The 19,825-nt window shown below is 35.9% G+C and overlaps 1 protein-coding gene across 4 annotated transcripts in view; it reads left to right on the forward strand.

The window, feature by feature from the left end:
* ADGRL4 (adhesion G protein-coupled receptor L4) overlaps positions 1 to 19,825 on the forward strand; it is a 75,383-nt gene that overhangs the window by 45,513 nt on the left and 10,045 nt on the right. For 3 of the 4 annotated variants that reach the window (XM_042873431.1, XM_042873432.1, XM_042873433.1), the window contains 10 exons: positions 137 to 292; positions 846 to 916; positions 3,194 to 3,367; positions 3,448 to 3,631; positions 5,704 to 5,820; positions 6,886 to 7,079; positions 8,314 to 8,484; positions 10,021 to 10,224; positions 11,275 to 11,495; positions 11,595 to 11,661. In XM_042873431.1, the coding sequence (XP_042729365.1) occupies positions 137 to 292; positions 846 to 916; positions 3,194 to 3,367; positions 3,448 to 3,631; positions 5,704 to 5,820; positions 6,886 to 7,079; positions 8,314 to 8,484; positions 10,021 to 10,224; positions 11,275 to 11,495; positions 11,595 to 11,661 (1,559 nt within the window). The remainder of the gene's footprint in view (positions 1 to 136; positions 293 to 845; positions 917 to 3,193; positions 3,368 to 3,447; positions 3,632 to 5,703; positions 5,821 to 6,885; positions 7,080 to 8,313; positions 8,485 to 10,020; positions 10,225 to 11,274; positions 11,496 to 11,594; positions 11,662 to 19,825) is intronic. The other variant, XM_042873434.1, reaches the window with a different exon arrangement.

Raw genomic sequence — 19,825 nt, forward strand, 5'->3', positions numbered from 1 at the left:
TAGTTTTCACTTTTTTTTCTTCCATGAAATTTTATTATGAAACTGCTTGCAGTATGCAGGGCTATTATCAACAAAGCAGCAAGGTGTTAGTCTGTAAATACTTAATAAAAAATTCAATTTCTCACAATATTTGCAGATGTAGATGAATGCAGCAATGAAGGAACTGTTGCCTGTGGAGATCATGCAAAATGTGAAAACGTGGATGGAGGGTTTAACTGCTCTTGTAAGGAAGGTTATCAACCATCCACAGGAAAATTGCAGTTTAAGCCAAATGATGGCACTTCCTGCCAAGGTACATGATATTATAAAGGTTTATGTGTTATTATAGAGCTACATCTTCTGAGAAACCCACCAGTGCCTCTTTATCTTCAGTTAGATTAATCAGCAAGACATAAAAAAGAGGCAAGGCATTCACATCTACATTTCCTGAGAATAGAATCCTTTATAAATGTATTTTCACTGAACAATGTTGAAACCCAGTTGAAGTAATGGATGTCTCCTTACAGTCATCAAATCTGTATTTCTCTGTATAAATTCAAGCTGTTTTTTAGCTTCTCCTGTGGATGGAAGTCCCAAAGAAAAGGGCCAAACTCTCTTCCAAAGCAAAGCCAAACCTCAAGGTCCAGCCCATTGCTGCTTTAGTGTTGTATGAGCAGCAGCTGTGGCCAAGGCCAAGCCTTGGAGGTTGGAGTTTGAGGCTAGGGTGCATGTGCATGGGTTTAGAATGCCAGTAGTTTGGGGAACTACTGAGATAAGAGCTGTTACAATATATATTGGATATCAACTGAACTGCAATACATAATTAGATTTTTTGTTTGTTTGTTTGTTTTTTTTTTAATTTACAGAAAATCCAGAGGCCAAGTGTGAGTTATACAAAGACTGTGTAACAAAACACGTTAATAAAACTTTAGCAGAAGTAAGTAGCATTGGTTTATAGATTAATTTGCAAATCCTTTAATTGTTTCTGTCTGAAACTGTTACATCAAGTAGAATTTTCTTAAGGAGCTTTCAACAAATGCTTGAAGTATAGAATTGAACTTAAACGTGTTTACTGAAGTCTTTTAAATAATTTCAAATTATTTGAACTGAGTTATATGTTTATATCATGGTAATAACTTGCTGGGAATCTATGTGTTCTGTTTCCAGCAAAGTAAGTCAGGATGCATGAAAAATTGAGAAGTGTGGTAATCACTCAACTCTTCCTGCAATTTCTGACAATATATATTGCTTTATGTGCTGATGTGCAATTATTTGCTTGCTCAGAGTGGAAGGCAGCAAGATAGCTCACAAAAGTAATGCCAACAAGTGACAAAATGGAAAATGGAATCACAGAATCACAGAATTGTAGGGATTGGAACGGACCTCTAGAGATCAAGTCCAATCCCCCTGCAAAGCAGGCCCCCTACAGCAGGCTATAGTGGTGGGTCTCTCCAGAGAAGGAGAATCCAAAGCCTCCTTGGTCAGCCTGTTCCAGAGTTCCATCACCCTTACTTTGAAGAAGTTCCTTCACATGCTGGTGCAGAACTTCCTATGCTCCAGTTTATGGCCGTTTCCTCCTGTCCTGTCCCCACAGACTGAGGAAAATAGGTTGGCCGTGTCCCTTTGACTCCCACACTTAAGATGTTTATGAACATTAATAAGATCACCTCTGAGTCTTCTTATCTCAAGGCTGAACAATAGACCCAGGTCGCTCAACCTTTCCTAGTAGGAGAGGTGCTCCAGGCCCCTTATCAGCCTTGTGACCCTCTGCTGGACTCTCTGTGGGAGATCCCTGTCTTCTTCGTCCCAGGGAGCACAGAACTGGATACAGTGCTCCAGGTGAGGCCTGATCAGGGCAGAGTAGAAGGGGAGGAGGATTACTTACCTTGATTTGCTGGCCACACTCCTTTTAATGCACCCCAGGATCTCATTGACCTTCTTGGCCACCAGGGCACACTGCTAGCTCATTGCAGAACTTCATCCACAAAAGAGTTATAACATCCTGGTATGCTTATATATTTGCTCCTCAAAACTTAATATGTAAAGTGACACAGACTTTATGGAGTCAGACTTGGGACTCTATAATTTTTTCAGCAGAAACCAAGGTTTCCTGATGCAAATAAAAGTGAATAAATGATGAATTAATTAGTCAACAACTACAATAATGTCTGATTTAAAAAGATAAATGAAACGTAAGCATGAATAAATTAAAACCAACGATATACATTTGCATTTTATATTAAGCAATTTGACCAAGTTACCAGAATTAAATTAAAAGATTTTACTTGACTGTTTTCTTAAAATGCTTTTTGTTTTAATCTATGGCATAGTATGTTATATTAATATGTTTCTAGTGTTTACTTGCGAAGACATGGTGAATGCTAACACCAGGATGTATCTGTAAGGTTTTTTAAAAATATGTAGTTATACTAAAGAAAAAATAAAATAGTATCTCTGTTTTATATAAGTAGCCGTACCAGATTTTAGCCTATTTTTTAACCTGCGTTCTACTTCTGTTCAGGGGCAAAGATAAAACAAATTCCACAAAATCTATTCAACAGCAGAGAATACAGATCTTACTTTTTCTTGATAGTATCTATTAGATTTCAGTATTGTAGAGTATGAATTCTTTTCTTATTCAACCATGACACTGCAATCTTAATGTACATCTCACTCTCTTAACATATTACTTTTTAAAGTAACTGCATTATGTAAGTATGTTTTTGTAGCTCATAAATTCAGTTCCCCTAAACTGCATATTTTATAAGCTGCATTTGGAAAAAAAGCATTGCAAAATGCTCAAAAACTGCCCATTTGCTCCCACTTCTTTAGATAAATTTTAACAGAAAAGATTCTTTTTAGTTACCATATCAGTTGACATTGAATTATTTGTGCACACTTACTGGTCCACTTTAGAGTATTATGCTAAATAAAACTGAGCGGCAGTTGTAATTAAATAAATAAATAAGGGTGTAGTGATAGGTGATTTTTTTTTTTTACCATACTTTCTTGTTAATGTTATACCAGTCATAACTTTTTTTTCTTAGTTTTTCATTGCTTTGTATGTTAAACTCTTGATTTAAATAGTGCCTCTTTTTACGCCCTTCTGTTCTTGTTAATTCACAGAAATCAGTTATTAGCATCAGGTTTATGTTCTCTCACAGAAATACGACTTTATTTCTCTCATTAATATGTGACTTCCTGTGTTTTTCAGATTAGACGTTTAAAAACACCCCTGGAGATGCTGCAAGAAATTAATAGGAATACTCTGGGACCACTTTTGCCTGTAGATGTAATTTCATATGTTGAAGCATTATCTTATTCATCGCTCAATACCATGCAGTACTCAGTTCCTGACAGTGAGGCACTCCGTAACACAACCATTAACGTGAGCAGATCGAGCCTTAAAGCTCTGCTTTTCTCTTTACAAGTAGTATATGAGTCTTTAAAATATCCTTTTATTTACAGGTTTTGGTTAACACTGTGAACAATTTTTTACAAAAAGATAAAATCGCCATCTGGGAAGAGCTTCCTGTTGATAACCAAAGACAGAGCCTCACTAAGTTGCTGCATACTGCAGAACAAGCAACACTTCTCATGTTGCAAAACTTCAAAAGGACAACACAACTAGATGCTAATGCAAGTGACGTAGGTAAGAATATAGAAAATTAATCTAAGGTATACTTGGATGTGAATTACACTGAGGAGTTTTTCAGCACAATTATAGAGATTAGAAATGATGTTATATGCAACATGGGTGTTAATTTGTATGAATTTTATAACTAACACCCAACTTTTGGTGTAAGTATCACAATTTTGAAAGATAGAATCTTTGAGCCCAGAAAAGAAATTGAGAGGCTGTGGGAAGCTATCCTTTCACATTATGTTTTAATCTCTCATTATAGTCACACTTTTGTAGTGAATCTGGATTTATCTTATAAGCACAAAAATATTCTATATATCTTATATTCATAGAAACAGTAACAAAAGTTGAATTTGCTTTTTAAAACTTTGTGTCGCTTTTTGGTTCTGTGAAAGTAATGTAAATAAAATTGGAATAAAGGTTGGAAGTTAGATCTTGTGTGGCCTTAGTTTCAGAAAATTTCTATTTTAAGAGAAATTTCAGAGTAGTAGTTCCAACTACTGTTTTGCTCTCCAACCTTCTCCCTGCCTATTGACATCTTCACACCAGCTCTTACCCATTTTTCTGTGGTTATGGGAGCTTTGCTTTTATTACAGAATAAGAAGCAGGCTAAGACCTTCTCAAGATATGTAATCAAGTGTTGTTGATTCCTTTGGCAATGGTCACTCATGTATTCTTGGTTTTTGGAGTGTACCCAAACTGGATCTGACCAGATTTCTATTCACTCACCTCTCTGAAACTAAATTAGCAAAAGTGATTATAAAAAAAGAAAAAGAAAGAAAGAAAGGAAACAGAAAGACATTTGTACTGTGAAATAAGCTCTGTAGAAAAAGATTTATAGATATATTTTAATTCAGAACACCTCTGGGTGTCCAGCAGATCCATAATGCTGCTGGGAACTGCTTGTAAAGCCCTTCTTCATCCACCACCGGTCTGGAGGCACAAGCTCTCTTGTGACCACAGAGCTAAGTCCATGAAGATGGAGAGGAGAGAGGAATCAGTTGACACCAGTCAACCAAAGTGACAAAAAGAAGCTAATTAGAAGAATGGAAAGGAATATCTACATTAAAATATGTTGATCATTTTCTGGCTTGCTTTAGTTCCAAAATAGGTAGTTCTGTGAGGTCTTTTCCACACTGCAAACACTATAATTGTTTGCTATTGTTTCTCAGCATGAATATATTTTCTATGAGGCTCATACACATCCCACACATGTATTTTGGGACCTATAACACTATCTCTTTCTCTCCAACACTTTTTATAGTGAAAGTTCCTAACTGTATGCTTTTCAAAACTCCAGCAACAAAAAAAAATATATTTCTTATGTCCTGACAAACATTTTCTGACAGCTGGTCTATTGAATATAAGCATTGCTATAAGCAATGCAGATGGTCTAACTTAGTGATACTCCTCCATCAGTCAAGTTTTAGATTTTTTTGGTTTTGTTTAGTTCTGTTTTCTATAAAAGGCCTGATTGACTTTTTTTTTATTTCCATCTTGGGTGACGGGAACTCAGCACTATAATGAACTGAGTAAAGAGCTCGGTGTCCTCTAATGCAGTTTCCATTCTGAGGGGTGATGCTTGTTTGTTTTCTTCTTGACAAAACATCATTATTTTATGCAATGTGCATTTGGTAGTATGGATAGATAACTATAAAATATATACATTTCAAAAATTGGCTTTTATAAAAACTTACTATTCAGTAGAGAATTTTATGTTTTGCTCTTTATAATTGTGATTTGTGGTTCCTTTCAGAAATGCATTTTTAATAAAGCAATAGCTCTTCCTAAAGTAACCTACATTATTCTTTCCAGTGCCTAATTTAATGCAAGGTAAATAAAAGACCATATTTCTCATGGAAAGAGTAAAAAGTGTGAAAGCAAAATGTATGCATGGAAATAACAAAATCCAGAAGTCTAAGCAAACATGCTGTATTTTTTTTGAAATATTTGGCGCAATGATATATTCTTGAAATTTACAGTAATTGTACTATTCAATAGCACATTTATTAATCCAGCTGTAAATTATCTTAGATCATAATGGATAAAGTGATTTTTACAGTATTTTTCTTCTTTTGCAGCACTCAAGGTTTTTGCTTTTGACTCTCACCACATGAAACACATTCACCCACATGTGTACACAGAAGGAGACTATGTAAAGATCTCTCCGAAGAAGAAGGAGGAGTATCAATCCAATGGTAGGAGACAATGATTAAAGAGCAGGGGTGTTAATAAACTCCTTGAATAGACTGTACCACTAGTAAACAACCAGGTGTGCAGTATCCTAAGACTTAGCTGCAGTCTTGTTAACTACAGAGTCAAAGCATTTTTATCTCCATCTCACCTACCCTGTTCTTGTCTCAACATTGCTTTTTCTACCATTATTTCCACAATGACTATCTCACAGGGAGGACCAGTAAGTTTTAACATGATTATTGATACCAGAGACCTGAATTTTATCCCTTTCTAAGCTGTAGATCTGCTCTCTAACTTTGGATCAGCCCCCAGATCTGTGTCACTCCAAAAGTTAGTGCCTCTTTTTTATTTAGAGAGCAGCTCATTAATGCAAGAATGCATGTTCCCCAGGACAAAAAACCAGCAAGGTCCTGAATTTGACTTTGGACCTCAGAGTGCTATAGAAATGTCTTAAAACTAGCAATAGTCCAGTACTAAATTAAATGAATGTGGTTGAAAAGCTCCAGAATTAATGCACCTAAACCAATAAACACACCAAAAAATGCTTTTAAGTCTTAATCTTCCAGCTAATCCACTACCTGTCAGCATGCAAAAGTGTGGTTTACTGTGGTACAGGGAAGAAAAGCGTGACTTTTCTGATCAGCACTACATCCCAAAATACCTTATACTGTATATACTGTAATGGAAGTCAAAGCAAGCCACATGCTTCAGAGAGGACCAGGTCTGAGATGTTTTGGTTTATGAGACCTGATAACACATGTGAAACCAAATGCGGAACAGCAGCATGCATATATTAGTTTAGAAAAAAATAGGTATGCGTGCATCTAATTATAATTTCCAAAGTGAACACATTTTTAATTCTAATGGCGGTTACATTGTTTAAAATAAAGCTATATTTCATTGTCTCTGAAACATTTTTATAAGTATTCCACAAATATTCCATCTGTTTTGCATATTTTATGCAATAACAGTAATTATGTCTATTGTTTATTGTTTCCTTAATGTCTTCAATTTTGTTCTTCTATAAAAAACCTCAAACTACTAAATATTGTCTGTTTGATTGATAGGCACTGTTGCAGTTGTCTTTCTGCGGTATAGCAATATTGGTTCTTTGCTTTCATCGCCTAAAAACCGCTCCTCGAAAGATAGTTCTGAGCAGAGACAGACAGTAAGCTCATCAGTTATAGCAGTTGCAATTAGCTCAAATCCACCTATGCTGTATGAGCTCGAGAAAATAACGTTTACATTAAAGTACACCAAGGTAAGATTTTTTTAACTTCAAAACAAAACAGTAGCTAATTATTGTGTGTGATGTAACCGTATCTGCTGTGTATGATATATTCAGGCATAATTCTGTTGTTTGCTACTGTGAGTTTACTTGTATCGGAGAAATAAATAATGATCTCAAATGTAGCATCTTCAGTGCTGAATATGATACTGCTAGAAAGTTCTACTAAAGACTAAAGTAAGGGCAGCAATGCCATCTTTGTTTTGCTGCAGTTTGAATAAAATGCAATTGTCTGAAGCAATGTTACTGGTTCCTGATTGTTCTATATTTAGGTTTTTATTCTGTCTTGAAAGTTTATCATATATATTGCAGATATATATATATATACTGCAAAAAAGAAGAAACTAAAGCAAAAATTTAACAATTACCTAAAAGGTAATAGAAGAACCTATAACACAGCACCTTTGCTATTTCTGAAATCTGAATATATCATTCTGTAGTTGGGATCTTTACTTTTACATAGATTTTGCTGGCTTCACTTGTATGTAAAGAATCATCTTACACATTGCAGGGAAACAAGAAAATGACTCTGTGCAAGGAGGTGGTACAAGGGTGAGGTGTTAACCTTGATTATGTAGGTTTTTAATTTGTTACTTGCCTTGTAATATTTGAGATAGAGATCAGCTTTCTGTAAATTCGCATATATTTATAAAGTATCTAGTACAGTGGAGAGCTGATCTTTGACTAGTGTTTGTATGCACTATCAGTAACAGGTAATATTAATGGTCTTATTCATTGCTGTCATCACACCTGATATACCAAGTGTGATATGACACTGACTTTCTCCCAAACTGCTTTGTAAAATGCATAGAATAAGCTTCAGGTTTAGAGCTGCTTATTTGAAATGGGCTACAAGCAATGTGACTGTAACCTTGGGGTTTAGTCCATGTTCAGCAGGTGCAGTATAATAGTATAACAGTGTTTCCAGTAGGTAAAAATTGTAACACGTTGGTAAGTGCCAAATGGGTTCAGTAATCTGATTAGCCTGCATGTTTGGTGAAGTGCTAACTGTGTGAATAAAGCACTTCCATTCCAAGCCACATTTTAATTGCTTGGAATAGGCCTTACCAATGTGCTTTTTTGTTTCTCAGCCTTCCAATGGAAACATGGAATTTTTAATGAATTGCAGTGGGTAATGCAAGAGAGGTCTCTTGATGGGAAATATCCTGCCTTTTGCCATCAGTAAAACATCTTGTTTCTGTTCCAGACTGCAGATAAAGATATTAAATGTGCGTTTTGGAACTACTCAGCTGACACAATGAATGGCAACTGGGCTACAGAAGGCTGTGAGCTGACGCATTCCAATTCCACTCATATCTCATGCAAATGTAATCATCTGACTCATTTTGCTGTTTTGATGTCCTCAGGTGGCTCTGTTGTAAGTGCCCTTTTAATTTATTGTTTTACTCAATACTTTCTTTCATCTTCATTTGTTATATTTTTATTGCAGTGCAATTTATGTACTTTTTTGCCTTTAGGTTGTTACTTTTTTATTCAACGAACACACAATTTATTGTGCACTGGGCGAACAAAATTCTTCCCCTATGTGTTTGAATTTCTGTGTGTCCTTTCTGCAGTATTGCAGAGCAGTGATGCAGCAAAGGATCTTGTTCCCAATACACAGTCTGTTGTGCTTATTTTTGGTGCATTGCTTTTAATTTTAAATCACACTTTAAAACTGCCATGGGATTCAACTGGCCTTCATTAGTGGTCAGTAACCATATGGCCCACAATTTCTCTTCAGCAAAGCTTTGTCACCCATTTGTCTAACTTTGGCATCTAAAAATCTCCTTTAAATGCTCTCCTGAGAGTTTGCAACAGCATTATCAGAAAAGCATCGTCAACAGTAAAAGGAAGGAAGTTAATGACTATCAAACATAGACGCTCACAACTACAACAAAATTGTGAGAATGACCACTCAATTTCTGTCCTTCTTACATTAAGAAGCCCCATAGATTTCCAGAGTCCACATGGGGATCTGCAGGAGCTTGTGTCCTGTCTCAGAAAGCAGCTTTATACGGTATCAGAACTGACAGTAAGCAGAATATTAGCATGAATATACTGTATTGAGATAGTACTCTCACACTGTGAATTTCATGCTGATAGAGGCTGTTTCCTGCTTGCTAAATAGCATCCTAAGCCTTCAGTTCACATTTAAGACCTTTGCCGGTACTTATATGGTTATTTGGAAAAGGAAGAATGGGAGGAGGATAATCTTTGGTCCTTTATTTAGCGGAAAAAAAAAAAAAAATTCAATACGTTTTCTGGTTAGCTGAATGCTATCCTTATGCTGATGCGCAGTCAGGTATTTCAGAGATTCTTTGTGTGAATACCAAGCAGCAAATATAACCATGTTCCTATACAAAAATATTCACAACCAATATTAAAATACCCTGTGTTTCTTTAGAGAACATTCCTGTTAGGTATCTGGAATAGCATTTGTTTGAAATGATTGCTATTTCGGAGTCTTGTTTTGATCATGTTGTAAATTCAGTAAGACGCTTATTCAATTTTGCTTATCTAAGTCACTGCTGTGATAAGTCCTTTTATATTAGAAAATGTTCATGTCATATTAATATATGTTCTACTGCCATTGTGTTTGTCATTCACTAAAATGATATGTTTTTTAAATCATATTACGAGATACTGATGTTAATAAAGTTTTGTTAAGAAATACCAGAAAATAGACAGTTCATTACTAATTTCCTTTAGAGTTATATCTGCCTCCCCCCACAAAAAAAGAAACCATAATGCTTTTAAGATTATGCAAAGTTCGCATTTGCACTGTTACTCTGCAAACATTTTTGGTTAATATTTTTTTCAAAATAAGAAAAAAACTGTATTATAGAATGCGTTTTTTCTTGAGAACATACAAAGCTATTCTTTTTAATATTATATTATAATTTTCCCCCAGGGTGTTACAAATTATAACATTCTTACAAGAATCACTCAGCTAGGAATAATTATTTCGTTGATTTGCCTCTCCATGTGCATTTTTACATTCTGGTTCTTCAGTGAAATTCAAAGCACTAGAACGACAATTCACAAAAACCTCTGCTGCAGTCTTTTCCTGGCGGAACTTATTTTCCTGATTGGAATTAATATGAACAATAATAAGGTGAGTAGTTTTCACTTGTGTCCTGAGTTTGTGTTGTAAAGCAAATATACAGTACGAGATACCATCTTCACTTACTTCCAGTATTTTGTACTATATTTACCAGTATATAGTAGCCTAGTGATACTGACTTCTTGGTCAAGTAACAGGAGCTATAAGACGATCACCTGGACTTGCTGTTATCTGTAGAAATAGAGCTGTCATCTGAGCTGATGCAAGTTGAGTTTAGCCCATGAGTTTCATTTAAACTTTCTCACTTTAACTGAATGTGGTCTAAGTGTGGTTGACATTTTCACATCTGTTTGAATGGTGTTTAAAGCAACATTGTTGGCTCTCTGTGATGACAATTTTTCCTAAAAGCCAGGTCAAAGCTGCAGTCCCAAGGTAGAATTTGAGACATTGCACTGTTGGTTGGAGGGCCTTTGCTATCTAAATGTGAAGTCTTGACTAATCTATGTCAGTTTTCGTACAAGTAGGACTGTTGGTTCTTGCATCTCAGAATACTTCTAGGAAATTAAATCATGCATAAATTATCAAGAAAAACTATATCATAAATTGCTGAATAGGATTTAAAATTACCTGAAAAAAACATGAACTGCAATCCCTAAGGCTGCGCTACAATATTGATTGAGGAATATCATCTTAGGAACATTTCATTGTAAAAAGTTCCTTTAGAAATAATTGCTCATAAAGCTTATTTGCATTGCTATCAAAATCATAAAAATAGGCTTCGTCTAAATCAGCAAACTATGTATGTAACCGTGATTCTCAGGTGTAGCAATGGGATCAACCTTGTCAATTTGTTAAAGCAGTTTTTCTGGAAAAACATGAATTGATTTTAAGTTGAATGTCATCTTTTTATTTTAGCAGTTGTTATAGAAAAAAACTAATGAACAAGTGTGCTTGTAGGTACAGGCCAAGATCTTGTCAATCAGCCTTACATATGTGCTGCTTTGCTGCTTGAATATTGCTAGGTTGCTGTGCATGTGCTGCAATACTAAGAGACATATTAATAGAGTTGTGACTCTTGCTTTTCTCTGGTTGAATTTCTAGCTCGTCTGTTCAATTACTGCTGGATTACTCCATTATTTCCTTCTAGCTGCATTTGCATGGATGTGCATTGAAGGCATTCACCTCTACCTTATAGTTGTGGGAGTCATCTATAACAAGGGTTTCTTGCACAAGAATTTCTATGTCTTTGGCTATGTAAGTCCAGCTGTGGTAGTTGGCATCTCCGCTGCACTGGGATACAAGTACTACGGCACCACAGAAGTGTAAGTTGCTGTTTTTGTGTTCAAATCAACATACATGAGAATGCAATAGTCACAAAAGCCTCACACAATTCAAGATGTTTTGTGCTGTTTACTTTTCAGATGTTGGCTCAGCACAAAGAATAACTTTATATGGAGTTTTATAGGACCAGCATGCCTAATAATTCTTGTAAGTATAATTTTCATTTTTATTGTAGTACATAAAACTGATAATAAAAGGTGTTTAATAATCACCCACCCATTGCCAGCATAGCTGTGAGTGCTAATTATAGGGCAGAATTGGCTAATTTAGATCCTTTTATAGTGTCTCTAAATTATTTATATGATGTACATCTAAATAGCCTGAAAAATGAATGTTGGACAGAAAAAAAAAAGCTCACTGTAAGATCAGAGCTTCTTTTTTTCTCACTCACTGTCTTCCTTTCAACCCAATGGCTTGAGAAAAGCATTTCTAGCTTGTAAGAAGTAGTATCTTTGTATGTCATTGGCATCTCAGCATGGCTCGGCAGGAGGTGCACACATGCACCATCCTGGCAGACAGATAATCCGGTTTTTCAAATGTTGTGTGACTTAATCTCTTATCAGTGATCGGTCATCTTTGTAAGATTAGACTGTCATCTTTATGGTTTTATCACTCGCGTGTACCCTGTCATCATCAAAGCTATTTTAAACTAAATTGCGACGTCAGAGAAAAGAACCCGCTATTTCACATGGGCAGACAAGTCAAGTATTGATAGCCCTATTTCAGCTGTGAAGAGGGCCTTTTTAATTCTTATTGGAAGTGGTTTCAAACCTGCAAATTTGTCAGGTATTATATGTTCCATTCTGAATCAAAACATTTTTGGTGCCTCAAGAGCATTTCTAAGTGCTATAAAGTTTAACAAACCATTCCAACTGTAATGGGGCATTATTGTGTATGACTGTGTAGACAGTGATTGGGCAATAGCTGGAGCTAACAGAAAGAGAAGGTGCAGTGGTAAGGCCTTGTGACATCTATGGTCATGTCAGTAATATCCCTTCCTTGCTATTTAAGCTGATGGTGATAAATGTGAGGATATGTAAAAGGAAGTGGCAGGGCCTAACACACACAAGATTATAGTAAAAAGAATTTTATTGCAATGCATTAGCCATTTCAAAGCTGAATAAAGTGTTAAATATAACTCTGGCCCAGTTCCATCTCAAGTTCCTGTTGTAGACTGGGCAGGCTGGGAAAAACGTGTCAGAGACAACCCCAGGTAACACTCCCCACCACACCCAATGAACATGGAGAGGCATGGTGCCACAGCTCCCTCTGTTCCATGACCCTGACTTCAGATGATATTGACAGGTTAATGCCGTAAAAGAAAATCATGGGGTGAAAGATCACTTCACTGGAAAATCCTACAGTTCTTAGGTTTGAGTTGGCAACTTCCTTTGTCCTCTTTGGACCTTATCTCTTTCTTCCAGGAAGGCAGCTTGCAGAGCTGAGATTTTTTCTTGCTACTTTCCTTCCTATACTCTCACCTGCCTTCAGGTGAAGATTTATGGGCAGTGACATATGACTGTGCTGCCAGTACAGGAAAGGTATGTTATCAAAATATACAAAACAGAACAAATGTATGCATCTACAACTTTGCTTTCATCTCCAGCTGACCTGTGCCTGACACAAGACGTTAGGCACAAAGACAGAGACAGCAGATCATTGGTGCTTTCAATACGAGCTGACCGCAGAGGCACATCCTGAAAGCTGGGTTTTTGCCTTCGCTTGAACTTTCCACATCTTGCAGCAGGCAACATCCATGAAATAAAAGACAAATGGGAGGTGATAAAGTTGACCCTCTCCATGAAGAATATGGGAAACCTTGTGCAAAAAGGCATTAACTTAAGGAGATGAAGTGGGGGTAAAATGTGTGTTTCATAGGTCACTTGCTTACTGCATTAAATCTGTTTCCATTGCCCATTCTCTCCTGAGTGCACTGCATGGGCACTGTGACAAAGTCTAAACACTTCCCAAGGTAGCAGCAATCAGGAAATTCTTGTAATTGAAGATGCCTATATCTTTTCAAGATATCCACTTTCCCCTTAGCTAATTAAAGCAAAAATAATAATAATAATAATAAAAGTTAATATAATTCTTGGTTCTGGAATAACCAGATAGATCACCATAACTCTTATGTAGAAAGTTACAAACTCTAGCAGCTTCAAGCACTCCTTTAATTCTGAGATTCATCTACTAATGAAATGATTCTGTGAATTTTCCAAGGTAACTTAGAGAGTTTCAATACAAAAACTCTGGAGAGTTGCTCATCGCAAATCTGATTCTTGCACAAAAAAATAAATCTTATTGTCAGCACAAAAGCCCACACACCCAAATGGTGCATTCTGTTTCTGTGAATTCTGTGAACCTCAGGAAATTTGTGGTTTGAATTATACTGTAATATACCTTAGAGACAGCATGTAAATGATGAAGAATAGAACTAATTCTGAACCAGTGGGTTTTCTGTCTCTAGGCACATTTTTTCAAATGCATCCTTGGGCTTTAAATCTGCAGTAATAATACAGAAGCATAAGGAGCTCAAGTGTTTATCAGAAGTATAAACTAAGTTCTCCTCTTATTGCCTAAGCAGTAGCACTATTTCTGAAGGTGTTTGCTTATTAATATTATGATTCTATTAGAATTCTTAAGTGTAAAGCAATTGCCTTATTGATCCCACCTTAAAATTATTATTATTATTATTATTATTAGATTGGTGACTGTACATGAAAAGGAGTGGGTCAGAAGCTGTTTAGATGGAGTTAGCAAAGGAAGGGCATTTTAAACCTTTGTAAAGCAAGCTGCAAGCTAAAGATAATTTCCACAACATATTTCTTTCTCTAATACTTGTAATCTTTAGAACCACAACCATTTTAGCTAAAACTATGCAGTAGATTAGATCAAAGCATACAAGTGTGGAGAAATTATTTATAACAAGTATTTAAACTTTTTAATAGAAGAGTGAATTTATCACAAGCTTTAAGGGACAAACACTCCCACAAACTACAATCCGTGCCTGATTGAGGAACTTATATTACAAATATAAGTTCCAGAGATAAAAGGTAGGAAAATGAAGAAAAGAAAATCCCTAGAACATTTTCTTTTCTTTTGTAATACATTCTTACAATAATAATCTCCCTGTAATAGAAGTGTATAGAATGGAAATAACCATTTTTCTGCAGGGTAATGCAGCTGCCATTTTAATGACTGTGTAATGTTAGCCGAGAACAGACTCCTTGCTGTTGTATGGGGCCTTCTACAGGGCTTTTCCCACCTCTAACATGACAGAATACTCTGTCTTGAGTGGAAGCAGGCCCATATAAGGTCTTTCTTCCACATCACTGACACCTGTGAGAACTTCATCTTTCAAACACCACAAACATAGGTTATATTCCTCCACTTATACTTACTGTGAGGAACAGCAACAGAGTAGATGTCCAGCTGGTCATAGAAGTTAGGCTGCTTGGTATTGGTATGAAAAGACCATTAATGCTGTACTTACCAAAAGTCTACAAGCCATTAAAAGCAAAATTTGGAGGTGAATCACAGCAACTACGAGTGTAGCTGCAGAGGATCCTTTTAATATGCCCCTCTACAACAACCTTCTCCCATTAAATCTGTTTAGTTGAACCTTGTGCAGCATGTTTAAGGGGACATGTGTGTATATGATTTGCAACTTTGCAGTATGGCCAGAGATGTTCAGGCTTGACTATTCCACCCATTGTTACTGCCACAATAAATTGGCATACTTCTGTGAGGTACCAGGACTCAGAAGTGTGATGTAACATTAACAGGTGTAATTTGCCATTTAACAGTATATATCTATCAGTATTACTGTTGAGACTACTTCTGTAATGACAAAATACAGACTTGCTTTTCAAGATTGGAAAATTTCCAATATTACACACCATCCAAATAAGCTTGCCTGTGGCTTCTGTCCAAACATCCTAGCACACTGTGCAGTGAAGGGGTCACTCGTGTATGCTTCTCATTGTTTTACTATGCTAATGTATGTTTTCAGGGGCCTTGAAGGTGTCTGGCTCAGCTTCAAGCTCCCATTTCTTGAAACAATTGGTAATTGTAGTGTTTGCAACTACAGAAATGACTTATAAATGGACTCTGCAATTTGCAGAGCATTCTTGTTGACTTGGAACATACAAACCAAGAGTAGTTCTTGGGAGAAGTGTCTTCAGAAAAGCCAGATTCTTTTTATTAAGCATTTCTGTATACAATAAATGCAATGAATAATCAACTTTCAAGCAAAAATATTCGAAGAATTGCAGTGATTAATTAATCATACCATTTTGAACTTCTCATGTATAAATGAATGGGTAAATGAATAAAATATACAGATTGCAGTTACAAAATACAAAGATAGTGACATGTGAGTGATGAAAGCAGGCTAACAGTAGAGTAATGCTTTTCATTAAGGAACTGGCTGCATATTCATTAGGGCTAGTCAGTTACTTAAAAAATACATTCACCAGATAATTTATTTGATGACTTTTACTATTATTTGTCAAATAATTTATTCAACAAAAAAGGTAAAATTAATGGAATAGTGCATTCATCAAGTCTTATTGGGCAGTTCTAATGCTTATTCAGTTTGTACAGTTAGGTTGATTCAGGATTCGTGATACTGCTGCGATCAGTGCAGAAAAATTTCGTGGCAAATCCATTACTCTGTTTTTTTCTCAAATACTCACAAACTTCATGTACGTAATACTCTAATCTAGGCCATTCAAACTGAACATCTTTCAAGTAGAGAAGTAAATATTCAAAGGGAAATGTTGTGCATTTTTCCAGACTTCAATATTGAGCATGATCTGACAGTCCATTGTTCCCATTTAAACAAAAAAATATAAAAAGAAAGCCCCCCCCTCCCCCCCCCCCCCCCAAAGCCAATCACTCCACACTAATGTAATTAGGTACACTGTCTCCTTGGGCTTCTTCACATTATTATCCCCATTCTCAATGAAGAAGGTTGTATTCATTAATCTTGATATATTTTCATATTCTGCAGATTTTTATTGAAAAAGTTGTTTGACCTCTGGCCTTCATCATAACAAATCATACCAAGCATCTCCACATTTTACTGAATATTTATGCTTTCAAAAATTCTGTGTAGATTTTATTTTGTTTTCCTACGGGTTATTTGAGACAAATACCTCATTATGTTTGTTAGCTAGATGAGGAAAGTATGCTCTGTACTGTTTAGTGTACACTTTTCAGAAAATAGCCATTTAAAACATTTTTTATATCTACTCTTTTTCCTCAGTCTGCCTTTTTAGTGGAAATAAATTTCCTACTGGGACTAGCAATGGCTTTATTATTCTTTATGAAAAAATAATAGTCCCTTTTCATTAGTCCCTCTGTGGCTTCAGTTAATGTGTCTCCATTGCATTTCTTATGCCAGTGTGGATACAGTGGAAATAATTAATTACACAGTGGCATTAGAGACTGAGTCTGCAACTTTTCTTGAAACAGATTATTTCAAACTGCAGCATTGTTCAGCAACCAGCAATACCTGCTGTGCTAAATAATCACCAAGTCTGAAAGTACTGGCCCTGTTCTGTGGACAGGTGAACCTTAATCTTCAAGCCATAGCTTCTATATTGCCATACCAATAGATACAGTTTCTCAGCAAGGCCAGGATCTTCTAGGGAAAGAGGTTCTTTTCTTCTTTCTGTCTGTCCTACAAAGCTATCGTCAAAGTCCATGTTCTGAAGCCCCTTGAAATACCCAAAGAAAGGGGGCCATGGTCATTTAGTCTACAAAATTAACATTATTTTTTCTTATGTCATTACACAGAAACAAAACCAACCTGCTATTCTAATGTATCCATGTATCCAGCTTCTGTGCTTTCAGTGATTATGCTGTCTTGATATAAGCACAATTACCATCAACATATATACTTACCCTAAACTGTTACTGATTGGACTCAAAAGGTTTGCTTTTGAAAGTTAACACAGGCTGATGGTGCCTTCTGTACTTTCTTAATAATTACGTACTGACTATATATACTTTACATATTTTGTCACTCAAAGTGCATTTTCTTTCACTCTCCTACTGCCCTTTGATTCATCATTTGCAGCCATATAGAAAAAAAAATTCATATTACAGTAGCAATTGCATGTGACTATTCTCCTTGGGTGAGATGTGGTCATCGTGCTTTTTGTGACTACATCCGCACGCAACAGAATCATATTTCCATCTAAAGGCAAAAGGCCAAATCCTTTATAGGGTCTGCTGGGATGCAGAATGTACCAGATGGGTTTCTGCCCACTATTTTTACTTCCAAAATGGCAAATGTGTTCAGACTCAATGTCTGGGCCATAATATTGATGCTGCTTCCATCCTGGTAGTTTTTCCATTCACTGAAGTTATTAGTGCTAAAACATAATATACAATTATTTCACAACCTATTTACCCTTGGAAGGATATTTCTCTGGTGCATAGGGCTCCATGTACAGCGTAAGACAGGTTTACATTTATGCAGGAAAACCACAAGAGAGGTCTAAGTAAGTCTGAATCTTTGATGTACCTGGAGTGAATGCATCAAACAGCCTGACTTATGTCATTAACAGCTTCCAAGAAAAAATCCATCTTTTCGGAGCTTCTTGGAAAAGGAGAAAGTGTACCTAATAATTAATTTTACTGGGAGCAAGATAGAAACTTATCCTTCTAGTTGGGCTAGGGTTTATGGCTAAGGTCAGCCACGGTTCTGTATTGGCTCATCCCTCCTGCCCTGGGCTGCAGAACAGAGGCTAAATAAAAATATTTAGGCCAGTATACATTTAGCTTGTCAATCCAATAAGAAATAATGCTGAACCCAGAAGAATGTGAGAAGCTGTTTAATCTGATAAAAAATATAAGCCTCCCTTCTATTTCTTATTTATTTATTTAGTGCTTCCTATAACTGTTCTAAAAGCATAAAGAAAACTACTTAGTTATTAAATCGAGTCTAAATCTACAACTGGAGATATGCAAAAGAACAACTCTCAAATATTCATGTATTCATATATAAAGAGCAAGTCTATGTGAAAATTATGTATTTCCTGAGACAAGGTCTGAAATAAACTAATTTAGCTGTGTTTTCACTTTTAAACAAGTGAAAGTATTAAAATCTTAGAATCATAAAATTCTAATCCCTCATTGTTGAAAATATTTCCCCAAAATACAGCCTAGAGTGGTTTTTTAAATGTTTTTGTTATATTTTCTATTTCTAAATAAGACTGCTGTTGTATACCTAAAGCGTTCACGGAGGTATATTAACGGGATACATGATAATGAGATAAATCAGTCAGGAGACAAATCCAGACTGTTTGACTGCCAGCTTGTGTCCAATTTTATGCAATTAATATGGCATACATTTTCATTTTGAAGCTTAAACTGTTGTATCATTAATAGCTTAATTTTGTTCTCCTCTGTCTGAAATAACGATGACCCATTGAATGTTGTCATTTTACCCAGACATTAGCCAGACAGACAGACAGAAATGTATTGCTCTCTCTGGCAGAATTCAGACCATCACAAGCTCATTAATTCAAACACTCATAATGAGGGTCATTGTAAAGACTGATACAGATACAGCTGCTCTGAACTTCAGACATTTTTTGAAAGAGCCAAATTCAATATGATATATGTAAAAAATTCAAGTATATGCCTAAGAGAGCAGCAGGAGAAATTTTCTCATTCTTTTTTGTGAGATCTGACATCAGCATATAGATGGTTTCATCAATTATTGAGACAGGGACTAAGAAAGGAAAAGGGAATGATTTGGGGGCTTCATTTTTGAAGTTTGAATGTAAAGTGCTCAGACTGAATCAGAGCTAGTATGTCTGAATCTTTAGAATTAGCCTCTTCTTTCTTGTACTAGCTCTTCTTTGTATCACTAGAAAACTTTAAAGAGCAGGTGTTTAAAGTGTTTTAATAACTTTTGAAAGGCTGGAGTGTATCTTTTACACAAGAATATTGTACATGAAATAACCAATTCCTTCTTCATTCTATAAATATCTGTGTATTGGAAAGACTCTCAAAACCTTAGTCTTCTTCTATTAAACAATTACTCTCCTGTTAAAATAGTAATTGTCTTTAGATAGTCCTGGATGCAGAACTGTGGGATGAGGGAGATCCAGGTCTTCCTGCTCCAGTGAATGTTTAATTATCTATATGGCATGGAACAGCGCCAGCAGGGCTAATGGAGCGATAGTGGTGAATAGCTGGTATGCAGGTTGGAGGAACTAAGGGTCATATTATAGTCTGAATAGTAAGTACAACAGAAAATTGTGCTCATGTCTTCTACGTCCTAGATAAATGC

This window comes from Lagopus leucura, unplaced genomic scaffold (genome assembly GCF_019238085.1).
Source record: "Lagopus leucura isolate 7727_CA_CO unplaced genomic scaffold, USGS_WTPT01 Super-Scaffold_100009, whole genome shotgun sequence".
Lineage (NCBI taxonomy): Eukaryota > Metazoa > Chordata > Aves > Galliformes > Phasianidae > Lagopus > Lagopus leucura.